At 39.7% G+C, this 21408-nt stretch overlaps 1 protein-coding gene across 2 annotated transcripts in view; it reads right to left on the reverse strand.

Moving 5' to 3' along the window:
- Position 1: 1 nt before the first annotated feature.
- The window catches only part of LOC145318574 (polycystin-2-like protein 1), a 46977-nt gene continuing 25570 nt past the window's right edge, over positions 2-21408 (reverse strand). The window contains exons 20-34 of one of the 2 annotated variants that reach the window (XM_080159949.1): positions 21168-21205; positions 19375-19446; positions 16888-16992; positions 15722-15809; positions 14874-14950; positions 5802-5904; positions 5316-5378; positions 4387-4506; positions 4030-4086; positions 3782-3838; positions 3123-3200; positions 2667-2742; positions 2058-2141; positions 564-643; positions 2-139 (exon numbers count right to left, since the gene is read on the reverse strand). In XM_080159949.1, coding sequence (XP_080016075.1) covers positions 81-139; positions 564-643; positions 2058-2141; positions 2667-2742; positions 3123-3200; positions 3782-3838; positions 4030-4086; positions 4387-4506; positions 5316-5378; positions 5802-5904; positions 14874-14950; positions 15722-15809; positions 16888-16992; positions 19375-19446; positions 21168-21205 — 1157 coding nt within the window. In that variant the 3' untranslated portion in view covers positions 2-80. The remainder of the gene's footprint in view (positions 140-563; positions 644-2057; positions 2142-2666; positions 2743-3122; positions 3201-3781; positions 3839-4029; positions 4087-4386; positions 4507-5315; positions 5379-5801; positions 5905-14873; positions 14951-15721; positions 15810-16887; positions 16993-19374; positions 19447-21167; positions 21206-21408) is intronic. The other variant, XM_080159957.1, reaches the window with a different exon arrangement.

Here is a 21408-nt window from a genome sequence, read left to right on the forward strand (position 1 = left end):
AAAGCAATCTGTGAACAAATAAAAATCTTCAACTGCCTGAAATAAGTAAAACTTGTTGTTGTTCATCTTCCTGTAACTGCTCAGCGTTCTGTGTATTGAAGGAGATCGTTAATCTGCCGCTGACGGACATCATCTTGCACTGAAAAAAAGAGATTTCACTAGAAAATATATCTTTGAAAGCAAGGACAATTTCATGCAATGTAGGTCTAGCTTTTGAAAAGAGTTTTATTTAACTAGCAAGAAAGGCTTTAAAAACAGAGGAAGAATAAATTAAACAATTTAATATATGCGAAAGAGATTCAAATTGCTATTTTAGACTGGTTACATCAAAAATAGAGAAAGGATAAAACGTGCAGAGAAAATATACTAATATAACTAACATGGGTAAATTGTAGAGTAGCCATTTCCCTCAAATTTCAAAATATAATTTTATGAGTAAAATGAACTTTTCTCTCCAAAAAATAGAAGTAGTACCCAAATTAATCACCATTTGAAGAGAACAATAATTGAATGACGTAAATTGTCCTCATTAATTAAAAACAATTTGAAAAAAATATACTTACAGTTCTTATCTGACTCGATAGATTTCATCATTAGTTTGACTCGATCTTTCTTGCCACGTTTCCTTTTCATATCATCCAGCCTAAATCAGGAAGTATTGGTTTCTACACAAATTTTAGATTTTAATTTGGTGCTTTAAGTTCCAATCTTCCCCAGTGTCCAGGAAACTTAGAACAGCTCCTGTTGACACTAATTCTTATTTAGATAATATAACTTATCCAATATTAATGACATATTTCATTTTTGTAAAAGCTGTCACCTTTGGTCCTTCCTCATTGCCTCAATTTAAACCACCTATAGGACAAACAGAAATGTACATCCTTGCTAATACTTACTTGTTTAGAAGTCTATCTAGCTTATTATTGATAGAAGCTACAGACATGTCCACCATCCTTTATAATACTTACTTGTTTAGAAGTCTATCTAGCTTATTATTGATAGGACCTACAGACATGTCCATCCTTTATAATACTTACTTGTTTAGAAGTCTTTCTAGCTTATTATTGATAGGACCTACAGACATGTCCATCCTTTATAATACTTACTTGTTTAGAAGTCTTTCTAGCTTATTATTGATAGGACCTACAGACATGTCCATCCTTTATAATACTTACTTGTTTAGAAGTCTATCTAGCTTATTATTAGGACCTACAGACATGTCCATCCTTTATTATACTTACTTGTTTAGAAGTCTATCTAGCTTATTTTTGATAGGACAAACAGACATGTCCATCCTTTTTAATACTTACTTGTTTAGAAGTCTATCTAGCTTATTATTGATAGGACCTACAGACATGTCCATCCTTTATAATACTTACTTGTTTAGAAGTCTATCTAGCTTATTATTAGGACCTACAGACATGTCCATCCTTTATTATACTTACTTGTTTAGAAGTCTATCTAGCTTATTTTTGATAGGACAAACAGACATGTCCATCCTTTTTAATACTTACTTGTTTAGAAGTCTATCTAGCTTATTATTGATAGGACCTACAGACATGTCCATCCTTTATAATACTTACTTGTTTAGAAGTCTATCTAGCTTATTATTAGGACCTACAGACATGTCCATCCTTTATAATACTTACTTGTTTAGAAGTCTATCTAGCTTATTTTTGATAGGACAAACAGACATGTCCATCCTTTTTAATACTTACTTGTTTAGAAGTCTATCTAGCTTATTATTGATAGGACCTACAGACATGTCCATCCTTTATAATACTTACTTGTTTAGAAGTCTATCTAGCTTATTATTAGGACCTACAGACATGTCCATCCTTTATAATACTTACTTGTTTAGAAGTCTATCTAGCTTATTATTAGGACCTACAGACATGTTCATCCTTTATAATACTTACTTGTTTAGAAGTCTATCTAGCTTATTATTAGGACCTACAGACATGTCCACCATCCTTTATAATACTTACTTGTTTAGAAGTCTATCTAGCTTATTTTTGATAGGACCTACAGACATGCCCATCCTTTTTAATACTTACTTGTTTAGAAGTCTATCTAGCTTATTATTGATAGGACCTACAGACATCTCCATCCTGCCAAGCTTCTCCTCCAGATCATAAAACCTGAATATTTATTAAAAATGAATAAACAATTAAATTTATAAAAGAAACATTAAAAATGTTAAAAACCATATGATACATATTTAGTAAATGTAAAAGTGAAATGTTTCTTTTTGTACTTTCATTTAAATGATTTTTTTCTTCGTTTTTTTGTTTCATTTATGTGAAATATGATTCAAAAGAAGGAAATTGAATTAAGATACCATTGAGAAAAACAAGACATATCTTTCAACAAAACAAGGATTTGTTCTTGGACAGCTATGTAGAATCTAGTAACCTACAATCCGCCAATATACTGTGACTTACTTATGGCTGCCGAGCTGAGCCATGAAAAATGTTTAACAAAAGGAAATTTTAGTCTACATTGTACCTTATTTGTTACAGTTATAAACGTGCCAAGTTTGAAAATTATAAAATAATTCTAACAGGCATAAATTAATGATTAAAGCTAACAATTACGGACAAAAGTACGTACGGACGGACCAACCCTAAATGAGGAAAATCTCGGCTTATGATAAGACTGTAAACCTTTGAGCTGGTAGATGTTGTGCACCCTTAGCTGCATCTCTTATCTTGGCGGATCTCATCATCCGAGCCTCGCGTCCTAAAACATAAATAAAATAAATAGGCTAACAGCAACCTAGTGTTCAAATTTCAAGAGACAGAGAAAGAATAATTTTATTCTATAACTACCCTAGGTTGTAGTTTGTACTTTTTAAATCCTACAATATAAAGAAGTAAGGATTTCTGTCTGAAACTAAAGATCTCGGAAATTGCAGGTGGGGCGAAGATATGCTTTTCTTGGAATCTTTTCAAATACCATGAAATGTTTTTAGGCTATTTTTGATTTTTATCATGGGAGGGAGGAGGGGAGAATAAACTTTACGCCTTACGGAGATGAAAATAAGATGAATGTTGTCTTTTCATTTATTTTTCATAGGGGGGGTGTTGACAACACCCAAAACGACCATTCTGTAATATTACCTGACTTAGGCCTGGCAGAAGCACGTAGTGCAGCTTCATCGAGTTCTTCCTCGTTATCTTCATTTTCATCTCTCAGACCTGGGTTATTGTTCATAGTTTTTATTAGTCACTCTAGAGGCTTTTTCTCATGGTGAAGAAAAGGGTTCCCCATCTCCCACTTGATGTACAGTTAAAAGAGATTAATATTTTTTAGGGTGTTGATTATTATTTTTAGGTTTAGGGATTGACCTATAGTAAAAAAATAGCCTTTTACCTCCAAAAAAATCAATACTAAACTCCCCTAGAAACTGTGAGGCGATAGATATAGTTGTTTATGAGATACTAATAGACATAAAAACTTAATTTACATAATTTATTTTTTACTACATTATAATTTTGTGATGAAATATAAATTGAAGCCCTGATTCAAAGAGAGGTGTTTTTATTTTTTAAACCTTATATATTTAGCTGTAAATTAATGTACTGTGACCAATTTTCAGGTAAACTTTGTATTGGTACAATACAAAACAGATGTTAGCATTTCAGAAACAAATACAAATTAGATTTTTTTCTTTTTATTACACATTTATTGAGGAGAAACCACTAATAGTATAATAATTTGTGAGAGAAGTTTGGTATAAAAATTTATTGATGATACAAATAATCCTAATTCTGATTGCCTGTCTTAGGCCTCGCTGAAGCGCGACGGGATGTACTTCCGTCCTCTTCGTTGAATCCTTAATTTTTATCATTTGATTATTTAGTAACATTATTATTATTAGTTTTAGAAAACAATAGAGTGTAGACTAAGCAAACAATTTGGCAATTTTACATCATCAACTAACGCTATTTAATTAATGGTAATATAACTAAATCCGTATGTTGATATGATAACAGTTAAAAGTTTAATATGGTTACTAATTTTAACCTGTTTTAGGCCTGGCTGAGGATCTGCGAGATTCACTACCATCAGTTTCATTCAAACCTATAAAAAAAATTATAAAATCTACACCTTTTATTTAGCAAGATTTCCATATCTATATTTAAAAGATGTATGATGTCTGTCTGTTTAGAATGAAATGTCTCGTTAACCATTGGACCAATTATGTTCTCCCTAACATTAAAGCCCGTGAAATAACACGTGAAAAAATATCTAAAGAAATTGATTTGACTTCAATTGTAAAAATATAATTAAACTGATTTAATCAAATAGAAAATCTGAGACCCACAACTCTTAGCTTTCTAGCCCTCTCTACAAAACTAGTAAAAACTGCATCTTTTTAACCTGTTTTTGGTCTAGCAGATCTAGCAGAAGATCTTCTAGATTGTCCATTAAGATCTTTATCATCTCCTTCATCTTCATCCTTGATACCAAGATCATCCTCATTCTCATTGTCCAACATAGCTACAATAAAAACAATTCAGTTAACTAGTATAATTAAGAATTTTTTTGTGTTTATAGATTTGTTGAGGGGGGAAAACTCTGAAAAAAGCCGCTGGTTTTGAAAATACTAAGATTATGTATTTTTCTCATGTAATTAAAGATACGTTAACAACATATCCTTTTCTTAGGTAGTTTTGTAAATTTTAAAATATGGGTAAGTAGCAACTTTGGTCATTGCTTCAAGGAGAGGTTAGGAGGCATTTCTAAACTACTTTTTTAAGTTTAAACCCATGAATAACCAATAAGAAGCTATGGAGAATACAATTTGGTTTTGCGATTGCTGAAATTATAGGATAGACTGACAACTTTTAATGGTAATAGGATATACGAGGATATTATGACAGGGGAAAAATTGTCGTCAATTTAGGTTGCTAACATGGAACTAATTTATATGCCAGTTCGTTCATCCAGTAGGAGGAAAGAGGATATCATTATTTTAGCCCGCTGCGAGTTTCACTTTAATAGATAACATGATAATTTGGTATAACATTCAAGCAGGAATATATTCATTTTAATATATTATGATGAAATTAATGTTTTACCGTAGCTGTCTTTAGTTCAATAGCAAAATGGGGATAGATATAACTTCTTTTGGCCTACCTATTATATTGACGTCAGGAAATACCCTATACCCCATGTCTTTTCTAGTGGGTTTCTTTCTCCCTTCCTTTCACTTTTCCCTCTACTATGACGTCATTAAAATAGGTAGGCCAAAAGCGGTGACATTTATCCCCATTTTCCTAGGGCACTAAAGACAGCTACTGTTTTACCTTCCAATCTCTTGGCTCTCTCCTCATCAGTTTCCTCCATTTCTTTATCATCTTCCTCGTCATCTAAAATATTTATAATCTCATCAATTTCTTAAGCAAATTCTTTCTAACTCTAACAAGTGAAATTTTAACTGTTTAGAAGGGGGGTGTCTAAAACCTCATGAAAATTGAAATAAGGAATGCCTACCTTGCCCCCCCCCCCCTTGGCACCATCTTCTTTATTATTAAATCATTAAAGTCTGATGTTAATTAAAGATGAAAAGAGTTTTAAAATGCAAACTAGAAAATGTTTTTCCCCTCGTGTTATGAAAATTGCAGAAGGCGGCGGTGAATTACAACATTGTGTCTAAAAATGTTCAATCGATGTTTTAAAACTTATTCATAGATAGAGAAGAATATTTTATAACCTGTTTTTGATAAACTTTTGATAAACTGGAAAAAAAAAATGAATTCCTATCTGGAAAACATTAATTAACTATAAATTACCAATGAGCATTCCAGCCATTTCTGGATCCTCTTTGAACTGTTCAAAGTACAGATCAATCTCTAGATCTGAGAAATTGCTGTGTTTCAAATTTTCTCTCAGCTCCTGGAATCAAAGAAAACATTTCCAATAATTAACTTAATTAAAAAGAAATACAGGATAATAACATCCATTGCAGGTAGAAACTTGTATGAACATTGAAATTAAATAATTAATCAGATTGTTCGACGATTGTCCAAATTGGTTATACTATTGGAAGTTCTTTGGATGGTTTTAGGATATTTTTCTGACTTTCCTTGCACTTTCCCAAAGGATAGGGGCAAAGAAACTTTTAAAAAACATGAGGTAATAATTTATTGGACAAAAAAAAGATTTAAGAGAAAGAGTGGACAATTTAAAGGTAAGGGTAAATGAAAATAAATCTCGAACACTAACAGTCACACAAACTGGTGAATTAAAGAGTAGGAGCTTAATTTTTTTAAAAAAGAAATCACCTACAACATTTTTAAAAAGAAAAAATGTGTTTGAAGAACTCGGCAATTTTATGTCATAAACATGAACGGTTATAATTTCAATTTTTAAATGAAAAGCTTTTAAACATGTGTGCCTGCCTTTCTGTCACTAACGGATAGCTTTAGAATGATTGATTTTACTTCTTGCAAGATGATTCTCAGAAGAATACCACTCTACTATTTTTGTATAGAAATCACTACGTCCATTTTATAATATACTAGCGGATGCGTCCCCAGCATCTAGGGGCTCTATGCATACGAATGTATATTGAAAAGCAGAAATTATAGCTTTATTTTATAAAGATAAAATAGCTTAAAACCATCTCAGGACCTATAAGAATACTCACTGTAAAGGCGAACCACATCGGTTTAGCGGTTAGCGAGGTTTTTCACTAAAGACAAAAAAAAGCTGACTACTTAATATAATAGGATTGATTTTAAAATTGCTAGTGTGATTAAGGCTGTGTTAAAATGTACTGTCTTTAAATTAAGCATTTTTATGAAAGCAATTCTATAGCAAATCCCTATATGTTCAGAATTCTAATTGGAGTCCTGTTTCAGTTTCTTAAAAATTTTAATTGCTGTTACTTAATTATTTTTAATTTATTTTTGCCATTGTTTAAAATCAATATTTTAGTTTTTATGGGTATTGACATCCCATTCTCAATTTCGGTTTATGATTTTAGAAAAATGTAAAAAAATCATAATAGAAAATTTGCAAATTTTTGTACTCTGTAATTTCATTACAGCGTTATGCTTCTAGGGAAAACTTAAAAAAAAACATTTATTTATAGAATATTTGCCAAACTTTTGTACTCTGCTATTTTAAGCTTAAAATAAAAATGAAAAAAAAATGCTTTATACTTCGTATGAAACTCTAGAATCGTTTGTAATTTCATTTTGAAATATGAAAAATAGTACATTACAGGTGTACAACAAATGTATAGTAAGTATCAGAGCTCGGCAGCTGCGTGTAAGTGTGGTAATACGACACCCAGACGGACAGGCCGTTTACAGAGTTGCTTCGCTGTGACTTATGATAACAAACCCCCCGCACTAATCCTATTATATCACTATCCATCTCATGACCGCTGTTAACCCCGCACCCAGCGGTCAAACTAGCCTGCCTAAATGTGGGGAGGGGACTTGAACATGCAACTATCACGAGTCCCTCATGCGCTTATATAATCGGGAGGCACTGCCTCCCCTTTTACCACCGTTGCCCCCACAGCCTGTCTACCGTCGGGCGCTAAGCCCTAGCGCCCCACACCCCCTTCAAACCTAACCATTGTTATATTTTGTTGTATATATATAGTAAACATAACTTGTAAATATTATTCAGTTTAAATATATAATTTCTGTATGATTGAATCCTGCTTGTTTGTTTGGTAGAATACTTAAAGGCTAGGGCTCGTTGAATCCGAACTCGTTACCCCGTGGGCCGAGAACGCTCGGCTTACCAGAACTTGGTGTCAGCGTGTTTCAATCGAGCCTTACAGAAACTAGCCTATTCTACCTCTGATTGGACCCTTTGGCAAGTAAGGGGACAATCAGCCGCCAACTGACCCGTGAGACGGCCTTTTTAGGTCGAATTTCCATCATTTTGAACGCAATATGTGGGCCCCTGGCCTACAGCAAGCAGATTTAGCCTGCTAAAAGCACCAGTTAAGACGCTTTTTCCGTGTCGTGTAGGAGTAGCGCTAGGTGCGCAGCCACGGCAATCGGATAATTTAGCTCAGACGGCTACAGAACTGAGTCTAAACTGGCAAGTGTAGCTGGGACAAGCCCCAGGACACCCAGGCCAAACCTACGAGACAGACAGCTGTGTGCTGGTCTCCCTAAGAAGGCAATGTGTGGCTGCGAAGCTTCAGCACACAAGTAAGCCCTACCACTGCGACGGATAGCAGATTTTGAGCCACAGGCACGGCAGGACGGGACATTCCCTGCCGCTGCCTCCCAGGATTCGAACCCGAGGCGCTGCAGGACGGGCCATTCCCTGCCGCCATTTGTCGGGATTCGAACCAGCGGCGCTGTAGGACGGGTCATTCCCTACCGCCGTCACCCCTCTGAACCTTGCAGGACGGACATTCCCTGCTGCCAGTGCTTCCAGAATCACACCTAGAGCTCCTAGTGATAACAACACATCAGTGTGTATAAATGTCAACCAAGTGATAAAAATAAATATAAAATTGTTGACCAAGTGATAATTAATAAGCTCTAGTGATTCGAAGCTACAGTCTAAGCCACCATGGTAAGCGATACCACCATAGCTGCGGTGCGGCCACCACCAAAGTTTCTGCCAACCCCAGCCGAACGAGAGGCCCCCTTGTCTCAAGGGCAGGACCTCCACTTCCCCTGCCATGTCAGGGTGAGGTTTCCTACTCCTGACCCTGCCCAGCATGTACAGGTTGATGCCATGATTGATTCTGGCAACCGTGTACCAGGGTCTGCTGTAATTTCTGAGCATCTCATGCACGCGATGGGCGTGCAACGCATGTTGATTCCGGACAACACCCAGATCCTGACTGCTAATGAGGAAGGCCAGCCCCTCCAGGTAATCGGAAAATTAAAAGAGTTATATATGGCAGTTTCACACACTCTTATACTCCATCTATACCACGTGACTGTGGTCCGGAATCTCTCACACCCTCTGAACCTAGGAGGGTATTTTCTCAAGGAGTTCGGAACTAGGCTCTGTTTCGACATGCAACCACCTTGCTTGTGGGTGCGTGGGGAGTTTATCCCACTCCGTGGCGTCCCCATTGACCGGGAGACAGCCGAGAGAGAGCTAAGCTATGAGGGGCCTCTGCCAGGCCCCCTGCCTGAGCAGCCGCGTGTGGTTGAGAAAGGCACACACTGGGTGGACGCTGAGCTCAACGCACACAAGGGAGCTAACCTGCTAGCCATGGGGTTGCCCCCAGTGCCCAAGGTGCCAAGGGAGAGCCTGCCAACAACGTTTCCTGAGATTGCCAGCCCTCCGGAACCGATCTTCTCCGCCGACATTTTTATCAACGGCCAGCCGTGTCCACCTGGCCCCCTCTACCTGGGACCTCCAGCCAGTCCACCAGCCAAGCCCGAGTCCAGACCCGTCAAGTCGCGGTCTGATGTACCCGGAGCCACACTCAACTCTCAGGCCCCAGCCTCTCCCGGCGCCGTGCCCGTCAAGTCGCGACCGGACGCCCACGGAGCCAAAGCTGGACCCAGCACTTTTGCCTCTCCCAGCACCGAGCCCGTCAAATCGTGGCCGGACGCCCCCGGAGCCACGCCTGGCTCCGACACGTCAGCCCCTCCAGAAGCCGAGCCCGTCAAGTCGCGGCCGGTGGGTCCCGGAGCCAAGGCTGACCCTCGCACCAGCCACGTATAGGCTAAGCGCTGTCACTCCAACTGACGGTCAACCACCCCAGCTCCGCACAGCCAAGCGGGTGGTCCTGCCTGGCCGCGGGGTTATGGCGGTCCCTGTTGAGCTAGTAGGCCATCGCACCAAGGATGCCATTCAACTAGCTGCCCCAGAACAGAGGTTTGGGGAGGACCTTGTTATTCCAGAGGGCCTGTATGCCCACAGGCCTGGCTCTGCCACTGTGTTTAGAGTACTGGTGGTCAATGAGGGAGAGGTGCCCCTCTTGCTGGATGCTGGCCTCCCAGTGGCAGGGGAGCTGGTCAAACCTGACATTTTAGAGGTCTCTGATACGCCTCCCCCACGTCTCCACTCGTTCCAAGAACCTGCTGAGCCTATAGACATGCAGGAGTTGTGGGAGGCCCTGGAGATGGAAGACAATGAGTTCCTACGCAAGGACCCCTTGCTCAAGAAGGAGGTCTGGACTACGTTGTCAGAGTACAGGGACGTCTTCTCCAATTCTACCCCCGGCTGCACAGATGTGGTTGAGTTGCAGCTGCGCCTCAAGCCAGGGACCCAGCCGATCCGCCAGAGATTTAGGGATCTGAACCCGCGGCAAGAGGCTGAACTGGAGAAACAACTGGACACCTGGCTACAGGAAGGAGTTATAGAGCCGTCGGACTCCGCCTGGAGCAGCCCCCTGGTGCCCATCAAGAAGAAGGACGGGAGCACCCGCTGGGCCGTCGACTACAGAGCCCTCAACAAGTGTCTGGAGCTGGACAACTACCCCCTGCCTAGGATCCAGCAGTTGGTGGAACGAGCGGGCGGGCACCGTGTCTACAGTGCTTTAGACGCGGTGGCCGCATACTACACCATCCGTGTGTCTGAGGATAGCCGGCCCTGCACCGCCTTCACCACCCCCAGGGGCCTGTATCAATGGAAAAGGATGCCCTTTGGCCTGGCGACGGCACCGTCTGTCTATTCCAGGTTTATTGCAGGGGTCCTAAATCCACTAGGCACAGCCAACCTCCAGTCATACCTTGACGACGTCCTGACCTTCCATCAGGATACCTGGGCCCACCTGGCCCGGCTCCGAGAGGTCTTGGAAGCCCACCGTAGGGGAGGGATCCGCCTCAAGCCAGCCAAGACCAAGTTGTTCCGATCCAAGGTGGATTATCTGGGACACACCCTCAGCCGTGAGGGGATAGCCATGCAAGAGGACTATATTGACCGCATCTTGGACTGGCCAGCCCCTAGCACCCCCAAGGATTTGCTGGCATTGCTGGGCTTCTTTGGATACTACCGCCTGTTCATCCCAGAGTATGCAGACCTCACCTACGAGATGAATCGGCAGAAGACGGCCAAGGCCCTAACCTGGACGCCTGAGATGGAAGCCCAGCTGCTGCAACTCAAGGACAAGTTCCGCCAGGCCCCCATCCGAGCGCCGCCCAGGTTTGATTTACCAGCAGTGTTCCAGCTCACCACAGATTTCAGCAGCCGCGCCATCTCTGCCATACTGAGTCAATGCCAGGAGGGCAAGGAGAGGCTGATTGCCGCCGTGGGGCGCAAGACAACCGACCCTGAGACGCGCTACCCGTCCTGGAAGGGAGAGATGGCCGCCATTATCTATGGGATCCGAAAATTCCACGGCATCTTGTCCTACCGCAGCTTCCAGATCAACACTGATTCCTCTGCCCTGCTACAGATGAAATCACTGAACACATCCACAGGGATGGTGGCCCGCTGGCAGGAGGAGCTAGCGGCCTTAGACTTTACCGTCTGCCACAGGCCTGGCACCCAGAATACCAACGCCGACGCCCTCAGCCGCCGGGAAGATGCCAACATGCCAACGGCTAGCGCCGAAGAATTAGCAGAGCAGGCTGAGTATATCCACAACCTTGGCCAGCTAGGGGAGGCCGCAGCTAGCCGGCCTCCTGCCGCCCGACTGGATTCAGCTAGAGTATTGGAAGCCCAGACACAGGACCCCCTCCTGCTCCGTGTCCGCCAATGGGTGGCTGATGGCAAGGCCCCAACCAAGGCTGAGCTGCGTGGCAAGGAACGAGACGAGCAGCAGTACGCCAGCCGCTTCCCAGCCCTGGGGCTTGACGAGCACGGCTGCCTCACCACCACTGACCAGACTCTGACAGGAGAGAGGACAAGATACCTGCTGCCTTCGGCCCTCCAGCAGGACGCGTTCTTTCTAGCCCATGGGACCCCCATGGCTGGGCACTTTGGGATGGACGCAACTATCGCCCGCGTTGCCATGCACTTCTGGTGGCCCAACCTGGCCCGTGACGTCCGCCTGATGGTACAAACCTGCCCTGAGTGTGTCCAGAAAGTTACCAAGGAGAGGCTGAAGCAGGGGATCCACGTGCCCTCCCGCCAGGGGTATCCACAGCAAGTCCTATTCATCGACCTGGTGGGGCCACTGCCAGAGACCCCAGCTGGGAACCGCTACATCCTCACCTGCCAAGATGGATACAGCCGGTTTGTCAGCCTCTACGCCATCCCCAACAAGCGCACCCTCACGGTGGCTGAAGCCCTGTTGCACCGCCACCTGGCCACGTTCGGATGCCCCCTGAAGATCCATTCCTACAATGGAATGGAATTTACCGGCCAGGTATTCCAGGAACTGGCCTCCCGGCTCGAGATTGGCCTGACACATCCACCACCCTACAACCCGCAGTCCAACCGAGTGGAGATGTTTCATAGGACGCTCAACACAGGCATGCGCCTGTTCCTAGACAGAGACGATAACAACTGGGAGCCACACCTGCCTGCCATCGCCTTTGCCTACAACACCAAGGCCTGCAGATCCACTGGTGTGACCCCGTTCCTGGCCTTCTTTGGGAGAGAGGCCAAACTTCCGGTGGACATGGTGCTACGGCTGCCAGAGACCGAATATGCTTCAGTTCCAGCCAACGTCCAAGCTCTGTTGCAGCGCTACTATGCAGTTTATGATGCCATCCAGCAGAAGGAGGAGGGAGCCATCAGGAGGAGCGCGGCAGCTTACGAAGGCACGGCCAAGTATGAGGTTGGAGACTTGGTCTGGTACCTGGCCCCCCGCCTGGTGCCAGGGAAGGCAGCCAAGATTACCAAGAGATGGACTGGCCCCTGGAAAGTAGTGAGGAAAGCTACAGAAGTCCATTATGTCATTAAACCTGCCTCTCCAGTAGCCAGGATCTCAGAAGTTACCGCGCATGTAGGCAGACTGCGCAAATACACTGGAGATGTGACTGCCCACCAGATCCCAGAAGACATCCAAGTTGACGTGGACGGCGACGAGGATGCCACCGAGCTGCCAGTTGGAGCGGCGGCGCCCGCAGCTAGCAACCCAGGAGAGTTCCCAGTGCACCAGCCAGCCGCAGCCGCCCCACAGCCTAGCGGCCAAGATCGTGACCCAGTGGAGGAAAACCTGCAGGAGCAGCCCAACGAACCACCGCCGCCGCCGCCCGCTCCAGAGCCACTCAGAGATGCCATCTGGACCCCTGACGCAGACATGGAGAACCTGCCAGCCAGCAGCGAGCCTGTAGGAGAAGAGCCAGCCACTGCGATGGAAGAGGCCGCCCCAGAAGAAGAAGAAGAAGCCATGTGCCCCCTGCTGATGACAGCCATCCCCATCCGGGTAGGAGCTAGGAGGCCAAGCAACCTGAATCAAGCAGGCGCCCCCATGGAATTCTATGCGCCCTTTGCCATCACCATTCCACCCTTAGGAACCACCAGAGTCTGCCTAGGCCTCCGTGTCCAGCTACCAGCCGCGACAGAACTGATCCTGCAGACGAGGCAAAATTTCCAGCGGCGAGGCCTGGCCGTTGCCAACCCACGCCTAGAAGCCAACCAGGAGCTGACAATGCTGATCACCAACCACAGTCAGACCGAGCAACGAGTGTCCCAGGGAGCCTGTGTAGCCCGAGCTGTCCTCCATCGAGCTGTGCCCCAAGAACTGCCTGTCCGGCGCATGAGCCGGCTGTCGTATCCCCAGGTTCAAGGCCTGGTGGCTCAGGAGCCACGCAACCCTTGAAGGGGAGGTTGTGGTAATACGACACCCAGACGGACAGGCCGTTTACAGAGTTGCTTCGCTGTGACTTATGATAACAAACCCCCCGCACTAATCCTATTATATCACTATCCATCTCATGACCGCTGTTAACCCCGCACCCAGCGGTCAAACTAGCCTGCCTAAATGTGGGGAGGGGACTTGAACATGCAACTATCACGAGTCCCTCATGCGCTTATATAATCGGGAGGCACTGCCTCCCCTTTTACCACCGTTGCCCCCACAGCCTGTCTACCGTCGGGCGCTAAGCCCTAGCGCCCCACACCCCCTTCAAACCTAACCATTGTTATATTTTGTTGTATATATATAGTAAACATAACTTGTAAATATTATTCAGTTTAAATATATAATTTCTGTATGATTGAATCCTGCTTGTTTGTTTGGTAGAATACTTAAAGGCTAGGGCTCGTTGAATCCGAACTCGTTACCCCGTGGGCCGAGAACGCTCGGCTTACCAGATAAGCCTCTGTGAAATCATCATATAACTTCAAAATTCAGGTTTATGTCTAAACCTAATGTTAAACAAATATTCCATCTCTCCAGATTTTTTTAATTTGAGGCTTATGCACGGCGACCCTTTAAAGTATTAATTACTTAGCAACTTTGAAAAACATAAATTATACCTTTTTCAATATTTGTTGTAATAGTTAAATAAAAAGATTTAATATTTTTTTATCTTTATATAAGATATGTTATGATTCAATAAGGGATTTTCCTGTATTTAAATGATTTTATCAAAACAGAGTAAACGCCGTTCTAGAGGTTATTAATGGAAAAAGGAATCACAAACAACTAAAAGAAACCTTTTAAAGAAAGTTGAAGAAAGTTTGGTGCTTGCTTACATGTGAATACTGAAGCACCAAATCCCCTACTACGCATAATTTTGAACAAAATTGAAAAAAGGGGGAGGTGTAGTTTTTAACACCCCTCTTTAATCAGTTTTTTTTTTAATTAGGGGGAAAGGGGTAAAAACTACCCCCAATTATCTTTATTTTTTTTAATTAAGCGGTGGGGGGGATTGTTATTGGTGCTCATATGTAAACAAGCACCAAAAGTTTTTTAAGATAGATAAACCCTTTTGATACTGATATGTTCATGTATTTATAAGCGATCATAGCTATCATTAATTAAATTAATTTTTTCATGCCATTCCTATGATTTCAAAATTTACCTGGTAGGTAACAAAACCGTCGTCCTCTGCGGCCTTCTTAACAGCATTCTCTACATCAAGTGATCTGTCCCGGATACCTATCAAGAAAATATATCTTTTAAAAGCTAAGCTTTTCTTAATAAGGGTGTATCAGTCTATTACTCTAGTTGTTAATTTATTCATGTTATGATTGTCCTAAAGATTAATCAAAGTCAAACCTGGCAGGATAATTCCCTAAGCAGTTTGTTACAATATGAAAAGCGTTGCAACATTATCATTATTACTTGAAAGTTCATAGGTCTACTCAAAATATGATTTTAAAAACTTTTTAGATAACTTTTCTTTACATTATCTTACCAGCAGCTATCTTGACATTGTTTAAAACTTACCAGCAGCTATCTTGACATTGTTTAAAACTTACCAGAAGCTAACTTGACATAGTTTAAAACTTTTCAGCAGCTATCTTGACATAGTATAAAACTTACCAGTAGCTATCTTGACATTGTTTTAAACTTACCAGCAGCTAACTTGACATTTATTTAAACTTACCAGCAGCTAACTTGACATAATTTAAAACTTACCAGCAGCTATCTTGACATAGTTTAAGACTTACCAGCAGCTAACTTGACATAGTTTAAGACTTACCAGCAGCTATCTTGACATAGTTTAAAACTTACCAGCAGCTATCTTGACATAGTTTAAGACTTACCAGCAGCTAACTTGACGTAGTTTAAAACTTACCAGCAGCTAACTTGACATAGTTTAAAACTTACCAGCAGCCATCTTGACATTGTTTAAGACTTACCAGCAGCTATCTGGACATAGTTTAAAACTTACCAGCAGCTAACTTGACATAGTTTAAATCTTACCAGCAGCCATCTTGACATTGTTGACTCCAACCATGAAGAAATCTCCCATCTGGAAGGCTGGCTTCCTGGAGGCTATTTGCGCCTTTACCTGAATTTAAAATATTAAGATTTTTTGTTTTTATAATTAAGTGTGGTCTCTTAATCTTTACTAGCGGCTACGCCCCTAGAGGCCTTTAGTGGCACTTTAAATGTTAGGCGTTTAAAAAAATAATACGATACTTGCAATGTTACGAAGGAGTCTCTATCAAATTTCTACGATACCCTGCAATGTTACGTAGGAGTCTCTATTCGAGAAGAAAATATTTCGATTTATTGTGATTTCTCTTGGGAGGGTTGTGGTACCCTCCCTCAAAATAGTTATAAACCTTCCTGGGACCTATGAGAAGCTACCATGTTAAGGAGAACCCGATCGATTTAGCGGTTAGCGAGGTCCTTCGGTACAAGCATAAAACACACAGACAAACATTCTGTTACTTTATTAAAAGGACTAGCGGCTTCGCCCCTAGCCTCTAGGGGCTTTGCCCCAAGAGGCGATAAAAAAATTAAGGCGAAATTTGTTAAAGGACCAAGGAAATTTTCTACAAAACATAAAGGACCAAGGAAATCATCTAGAAAACATAAAAGTCCAAGGAAATCTTCAGCAAAAAAAAAAAAATGGGGGGGATTTTTTTTGTTTTTTTTTGGGGGGGGGATGTCCCACCCCCCCAAAAAAATAGCTTAAAACCACCACAGGACCAATAGGTATATACCCTGAAGAGTAGAATCCGATCGGTTCAGTGGTTACCGAGATCTTAAGGGACAGACGGACGGACGGACAGACATCAAGCTACTTTGTATTATAGATAACATAACCTTTAACCCAAAGGGATATGTTGAGATCTAAAGGTTGTTTTTGTTTTTAAAAGCGAAGCTTTTCTATAATTAGGATAGGCACGTCAGAATGTCAGTCCGTCCATAACGGCTAGCTCTTTTCGTTAATTAAGGCTTGTTAAAATTGCCCTATTGATTTCTAACTTTGCATAATGATTACTAAGTTAGGTACAAGTTGTTGCTCGTTTGTCCTTCCATCTCATTTTTAATCTTCGCTTTTTTAAATGTTGTCATCCTTATTTTAATTAAAAACCTACAACTTTTATTTGATAAATATTCTATTTTTCCTACTATACCTGTCCATATGTATCATTGATGATAGCCAAGAAGACATTGAGCAACACAAAGAACACGAAGAAGATGTAAGAGATGAAGTACAGCGGTCCAAATAACCAATCAGCCTTTATATATAACAAATAATACAGGTCACAGGATAGTAGCTGTCTATTAGTGCCCTAGGAATATGGGGATATATGTCACTGCTTTTGTCCTACCTATTCTATTGACGTCAGGAAATACCCTATACCCATCTCTGTTCTAGGGGGTTTCTTTCCTACATCCCTTAATCTTTACCTCTTATATGACGTCAATAGAATAGGTAGGCCAAAAGCGTTGACATCTATCCCCATTTTTCTAGGGCACTAAACACAGCTACCACAGGGTGTCCAAAATAAATCGAGACAAAATAAAAATCCTTGTTTTTATATTTACATTTTTATCGGTCAAGCAACCAGCATTGAAGTGTATTAAAGTCTTTTAAACTAACAAACAAAAGAATTCACAAATTTATCATATTTTAACTTTTATAACACTATATGTAAACACTAAACACTTCAACTTTAGATTATAATTAGACATTATAATTAAAATGTACAAATTGTTAAACAATTTTTTCTTTAGGATGTGGTTTTTATTAGCTATAAACATTCAACACAAAAGAGCGAAGATTTTTTTTTGATTAAGTTATTTTCTGTCGATTAAAACTTCGGGGTATGTTTGATAACATCATTTTGAGCCAAATTTTCATAAAAAAATCCAATAGCTCTATTCATACCAACTGTATAAAAATAACAACAGATTTTATTAAAGAATTTTAAATTCAAATCCCTAGTTGTGTCTTATAAATCAGTTATGCCTGTTTATGGGCGATGGTGTTTCCCCTATTCTAACAAATATAAAATAGCAACAACGAATTCATGTTTCAATGTATTTGTTTATGACGAAGCATTTGATATGACGTCATACAATACAAATGACCAATGATAGGCTGTAATACTTTGTAGTTTACCAAAGGCAAAATGTATTCTGGCCTCTATTACCTTGATACGGTTCGAACCTGTCACTTTTCGCTAAAATTAGTTTTTAAAAAAATAATTACACGCTAGAAGATATGAATTAAACATACAATTTCAGAAGAGCTGCACTGCTAAAAATAATATTATCTTGTAAGGAAACTTTAATCCCTCTTAATTGATTTTAAGCTTAGGAAAACACGACAAGATTAAATTCAGATTCAATCTTGATCAAATTTTAATTTATAAAAAATGAAGGATTTTGTTGCTAGTTTCAAAATGACGTCAAATATTATCTACCAAAAATAGATTTCATTAATCAATTTCTTATGAATAAAGAATGTAACAATAACAACTTTGTTACTAACAAGCGTAGCAATAAGAAACTTATAATCTTATCATCAAAATTATGAAGTCATAATGTCATTAGATTATCAGGATCAGGTGCAGTTCACGGTTATATGTCCCTGGAAGATATTTTCTCTAATCTATGAACTGAAAGACTCAGCGCATGTGTGTCCACATAAATTTCAACCAACAAAAGAAGGCCTATAAATAATGTGGATTAGCTATTTCTCAATAAAGCAAGCTCAGTTATCTCGCTATCAGTCTTTAAAGATCATAGATTTTTGAAAACAGGAACATTTTACCTTAAAAGTGCATCAGATCCGAATAGCGTGATGTCACAAATGTCAGCCATGACCATTTTTATAAAATAGCATGTAGTAGACGGAAAGCCGAGTATATTTTGGCAGAAAACACTTCCATCGTGGTTTAATATGTTTAGCTATTTACAAAAAAAGTTATTGTTATAATAGAATGCTGAAAAACTATACTGTATCAAAAGACAAGTGCGAACAAACCCTGTTTAAAGAGTAGCCGCGCTAGTTACATTGTACTCAAAGTAACAAAAGAAATTATATACACAGGGTCTACAAAGTTCAAACTTTAAGTTTTATAGAAGTTTTTCTACGTAAGATTGAATCTTATTGTACGGAATTTGTTTTACTTTGAAATTGTGTATGAAGAAAAACGCAGTACGAATTTTATAGTCATGTGTAAGGATCTTAAATTAAACATTAAATACTTTTGTTTTAGTATTCAGTCAAACGTTTTGTTAAAGTCAAGCTAAACAATTCTAGTAATTATAGCTTTAGTTTTGTTTAAGTTAAAACATGGAGAATTTGATAAACAAATTTGAAGCAAAGAGTTACTTTATTTAGGACATTCCAAACGAATACTTTCTATCATAACCTTATGTATGATAAATTAAAACCGACCAATTGAATTAAATCCTTGTATAGAAATTTATGTAAAAATAAGGAATAATTTTGAAATTGTTTATATCCATTTTGGAAGAGAGTAAAACAAATCGCTCCTAGAAAAAAATCTTCCTAATAAAAAAAAATATTTTTCTTTTAAAAACTACAATGGGAAGTTTCAAGAACCCATAAAGAATAAATAAATCAAATTTAAACATAGATTTTTTACCTGTTCGATAACTTCAAAGTTGAAATCACCCAGGATAGTTCTAAACAGAGTATAGCTGGCGTTCACCAAGTCCTGAAATTAAAAGAACATACTATTCTAATTCTTTAATCAATATGGAGAAGAAGCACAAATCCATCCTGGTGTGATGCCAATAGACTTAATTATTAAACTAAAAACCTAAGCTTGGATAGTATTAAAAATTTACAATTTTGTACTGAAAGTAGTTTTAAACATATTAATTTGAACTAGAGATATTTTTGGGAATAATTTTTGGATAAAATTTTGTAAGTAGAAAATCTACATCCCCAACTTTTAACTTTTTTATATGGAGAAAAAAAGTATTCATGATGCTTTTCACATATTAAAGTTATAAAAATCCCACTGTGGTTAAAGCTGTCTCTATGTTTTAGAAAATGGGGACTTCTATAATATTTTTTTTCGAAAATTGAACAGAATTGAAATAGAAAATTAGTTAATCTTTTAGTCCACTTGAGTTTCCTATCACAAAATGTATATTTCCAATTATTTGTATAGAGAGCAGCTATGCAATAATTACTACCTAGACATAATATTATACTCTTTAGATGCTGTACGTATTGGTGCAAAAAATGGGGACAATTTTTAAATTGATTTGACGGGGCTGTTTATTTACGTCACAAGTGAGGGGAAAGAAAAGGGAAGGAGGAAAGAAACCCCCTAGAAAAGAGATGGGGGTATGACGTCACACGCCAAAACAATTTGAAATTTGTCCCCATTTTTTGCACCAATACGTACAGCATCACTCTTTACACTGTCCTATTATACAGTATTATTAAGGTTATAGTTGAAAATTTTATAAAAGATTAAGATTTTAAATAGAACGTAGATTTTTAATAAAAAAGAATAAATTTTATTTTGATAATCTTATTATTTTATGATGAATTGATAAAAATAAAAAAAAAAACTGCTTGCGTCATTTAATTTTTTCTTTTATAGTTTCTTTTTATTGATGTAGAATTTAAACGGATGTAGAATTTCATAAATCGAAATTAATAAATTAAAATATTCTTTTGTAATCATTTTTAAAACGTAACATGATGTCTGCCTCTCTGTGTTTATCTTAAGATTTGGCTAATCAACAGAAAAATACGGTTCTCCTTTATAGGTTCAGGGAAGCTTTGCAACAATTTTTGGGCAAAATACTTCCCCCTTACGAAGTGAAATCGCATCTGATAAGAAATACCAATCAAAAAATATTTTTTACTTTTTTATTTTAAAGCTAAAATGGAAATTAGAGAGTCGATCCCCCCCCCCCCCGTCCTTCTACGTAGCCGCTAGTCAAAGATATTATTATATTTATGTGCTATAGTTTGTTTGAATGCATTCTAAACCAAAGTTACTCATTCAATATTACCTAAAAATAGCCTGGTTATGGCAGATGTCCAAATTTCATGAACCTAACTGTAACGAGTATGTGAATAAAAATCAACACATTGTTGTGACGCATAGATATTCGAGCCATCTACCCTAAACAAACAAACACACACTAGCAAAGGGCATAACATCTATAATACAAAGTAGAACGGTGTCTGTTTGTTTGTTTGTACTGAAAGATCTCGCTAACCAGGTCCCGGGAAGATTTATAACTATTTTTTAGGAGGTTAGCACTACGCTCCCAAGAGATATCGATCCTAGAAAATTATTAATCAAAAAAAATTTTAATTAAATTTTAGAATTTAACTCCCCCCTCCTCAAGTGTCCTTTAGAGGCCTCTAGGGGAGAAGCGGTTAGTATCTAAAATAGTATTTACTTACCCTAAAATCCGATACTTGAGTACCAAACAGAAGATACCCTAAAAATTAATCATACAATTTATATTAAATTTAGCTCAGGGACAAGGGAATGATATTCTGACAAAAAACTCTAAAGGAAAATTTCCCCACAATCCTCTTCCCCTTTTCCTCCCCTTTTTTTCCCACCCCTCTTCAGTTACATGACAAAAACAAAATATACCACCAGATACTTTATAAGGTTTCGTGTTTTTATGTAGAATTG

This window comes from Acartia tonsa, chromosome 1 (assembly GCF_053477335.1).
Source record: "Acartia tonsa isolate MP-2025a chromosome 1, ASM5347733v1, whole genome shotgun sequence".
NCBI classification, from domain to species: Eukaryota; Metazoa; Arthropoda; class Copepoda; order Calanoida; family Acartiidae; genus Acartia; species Acartia tonsa.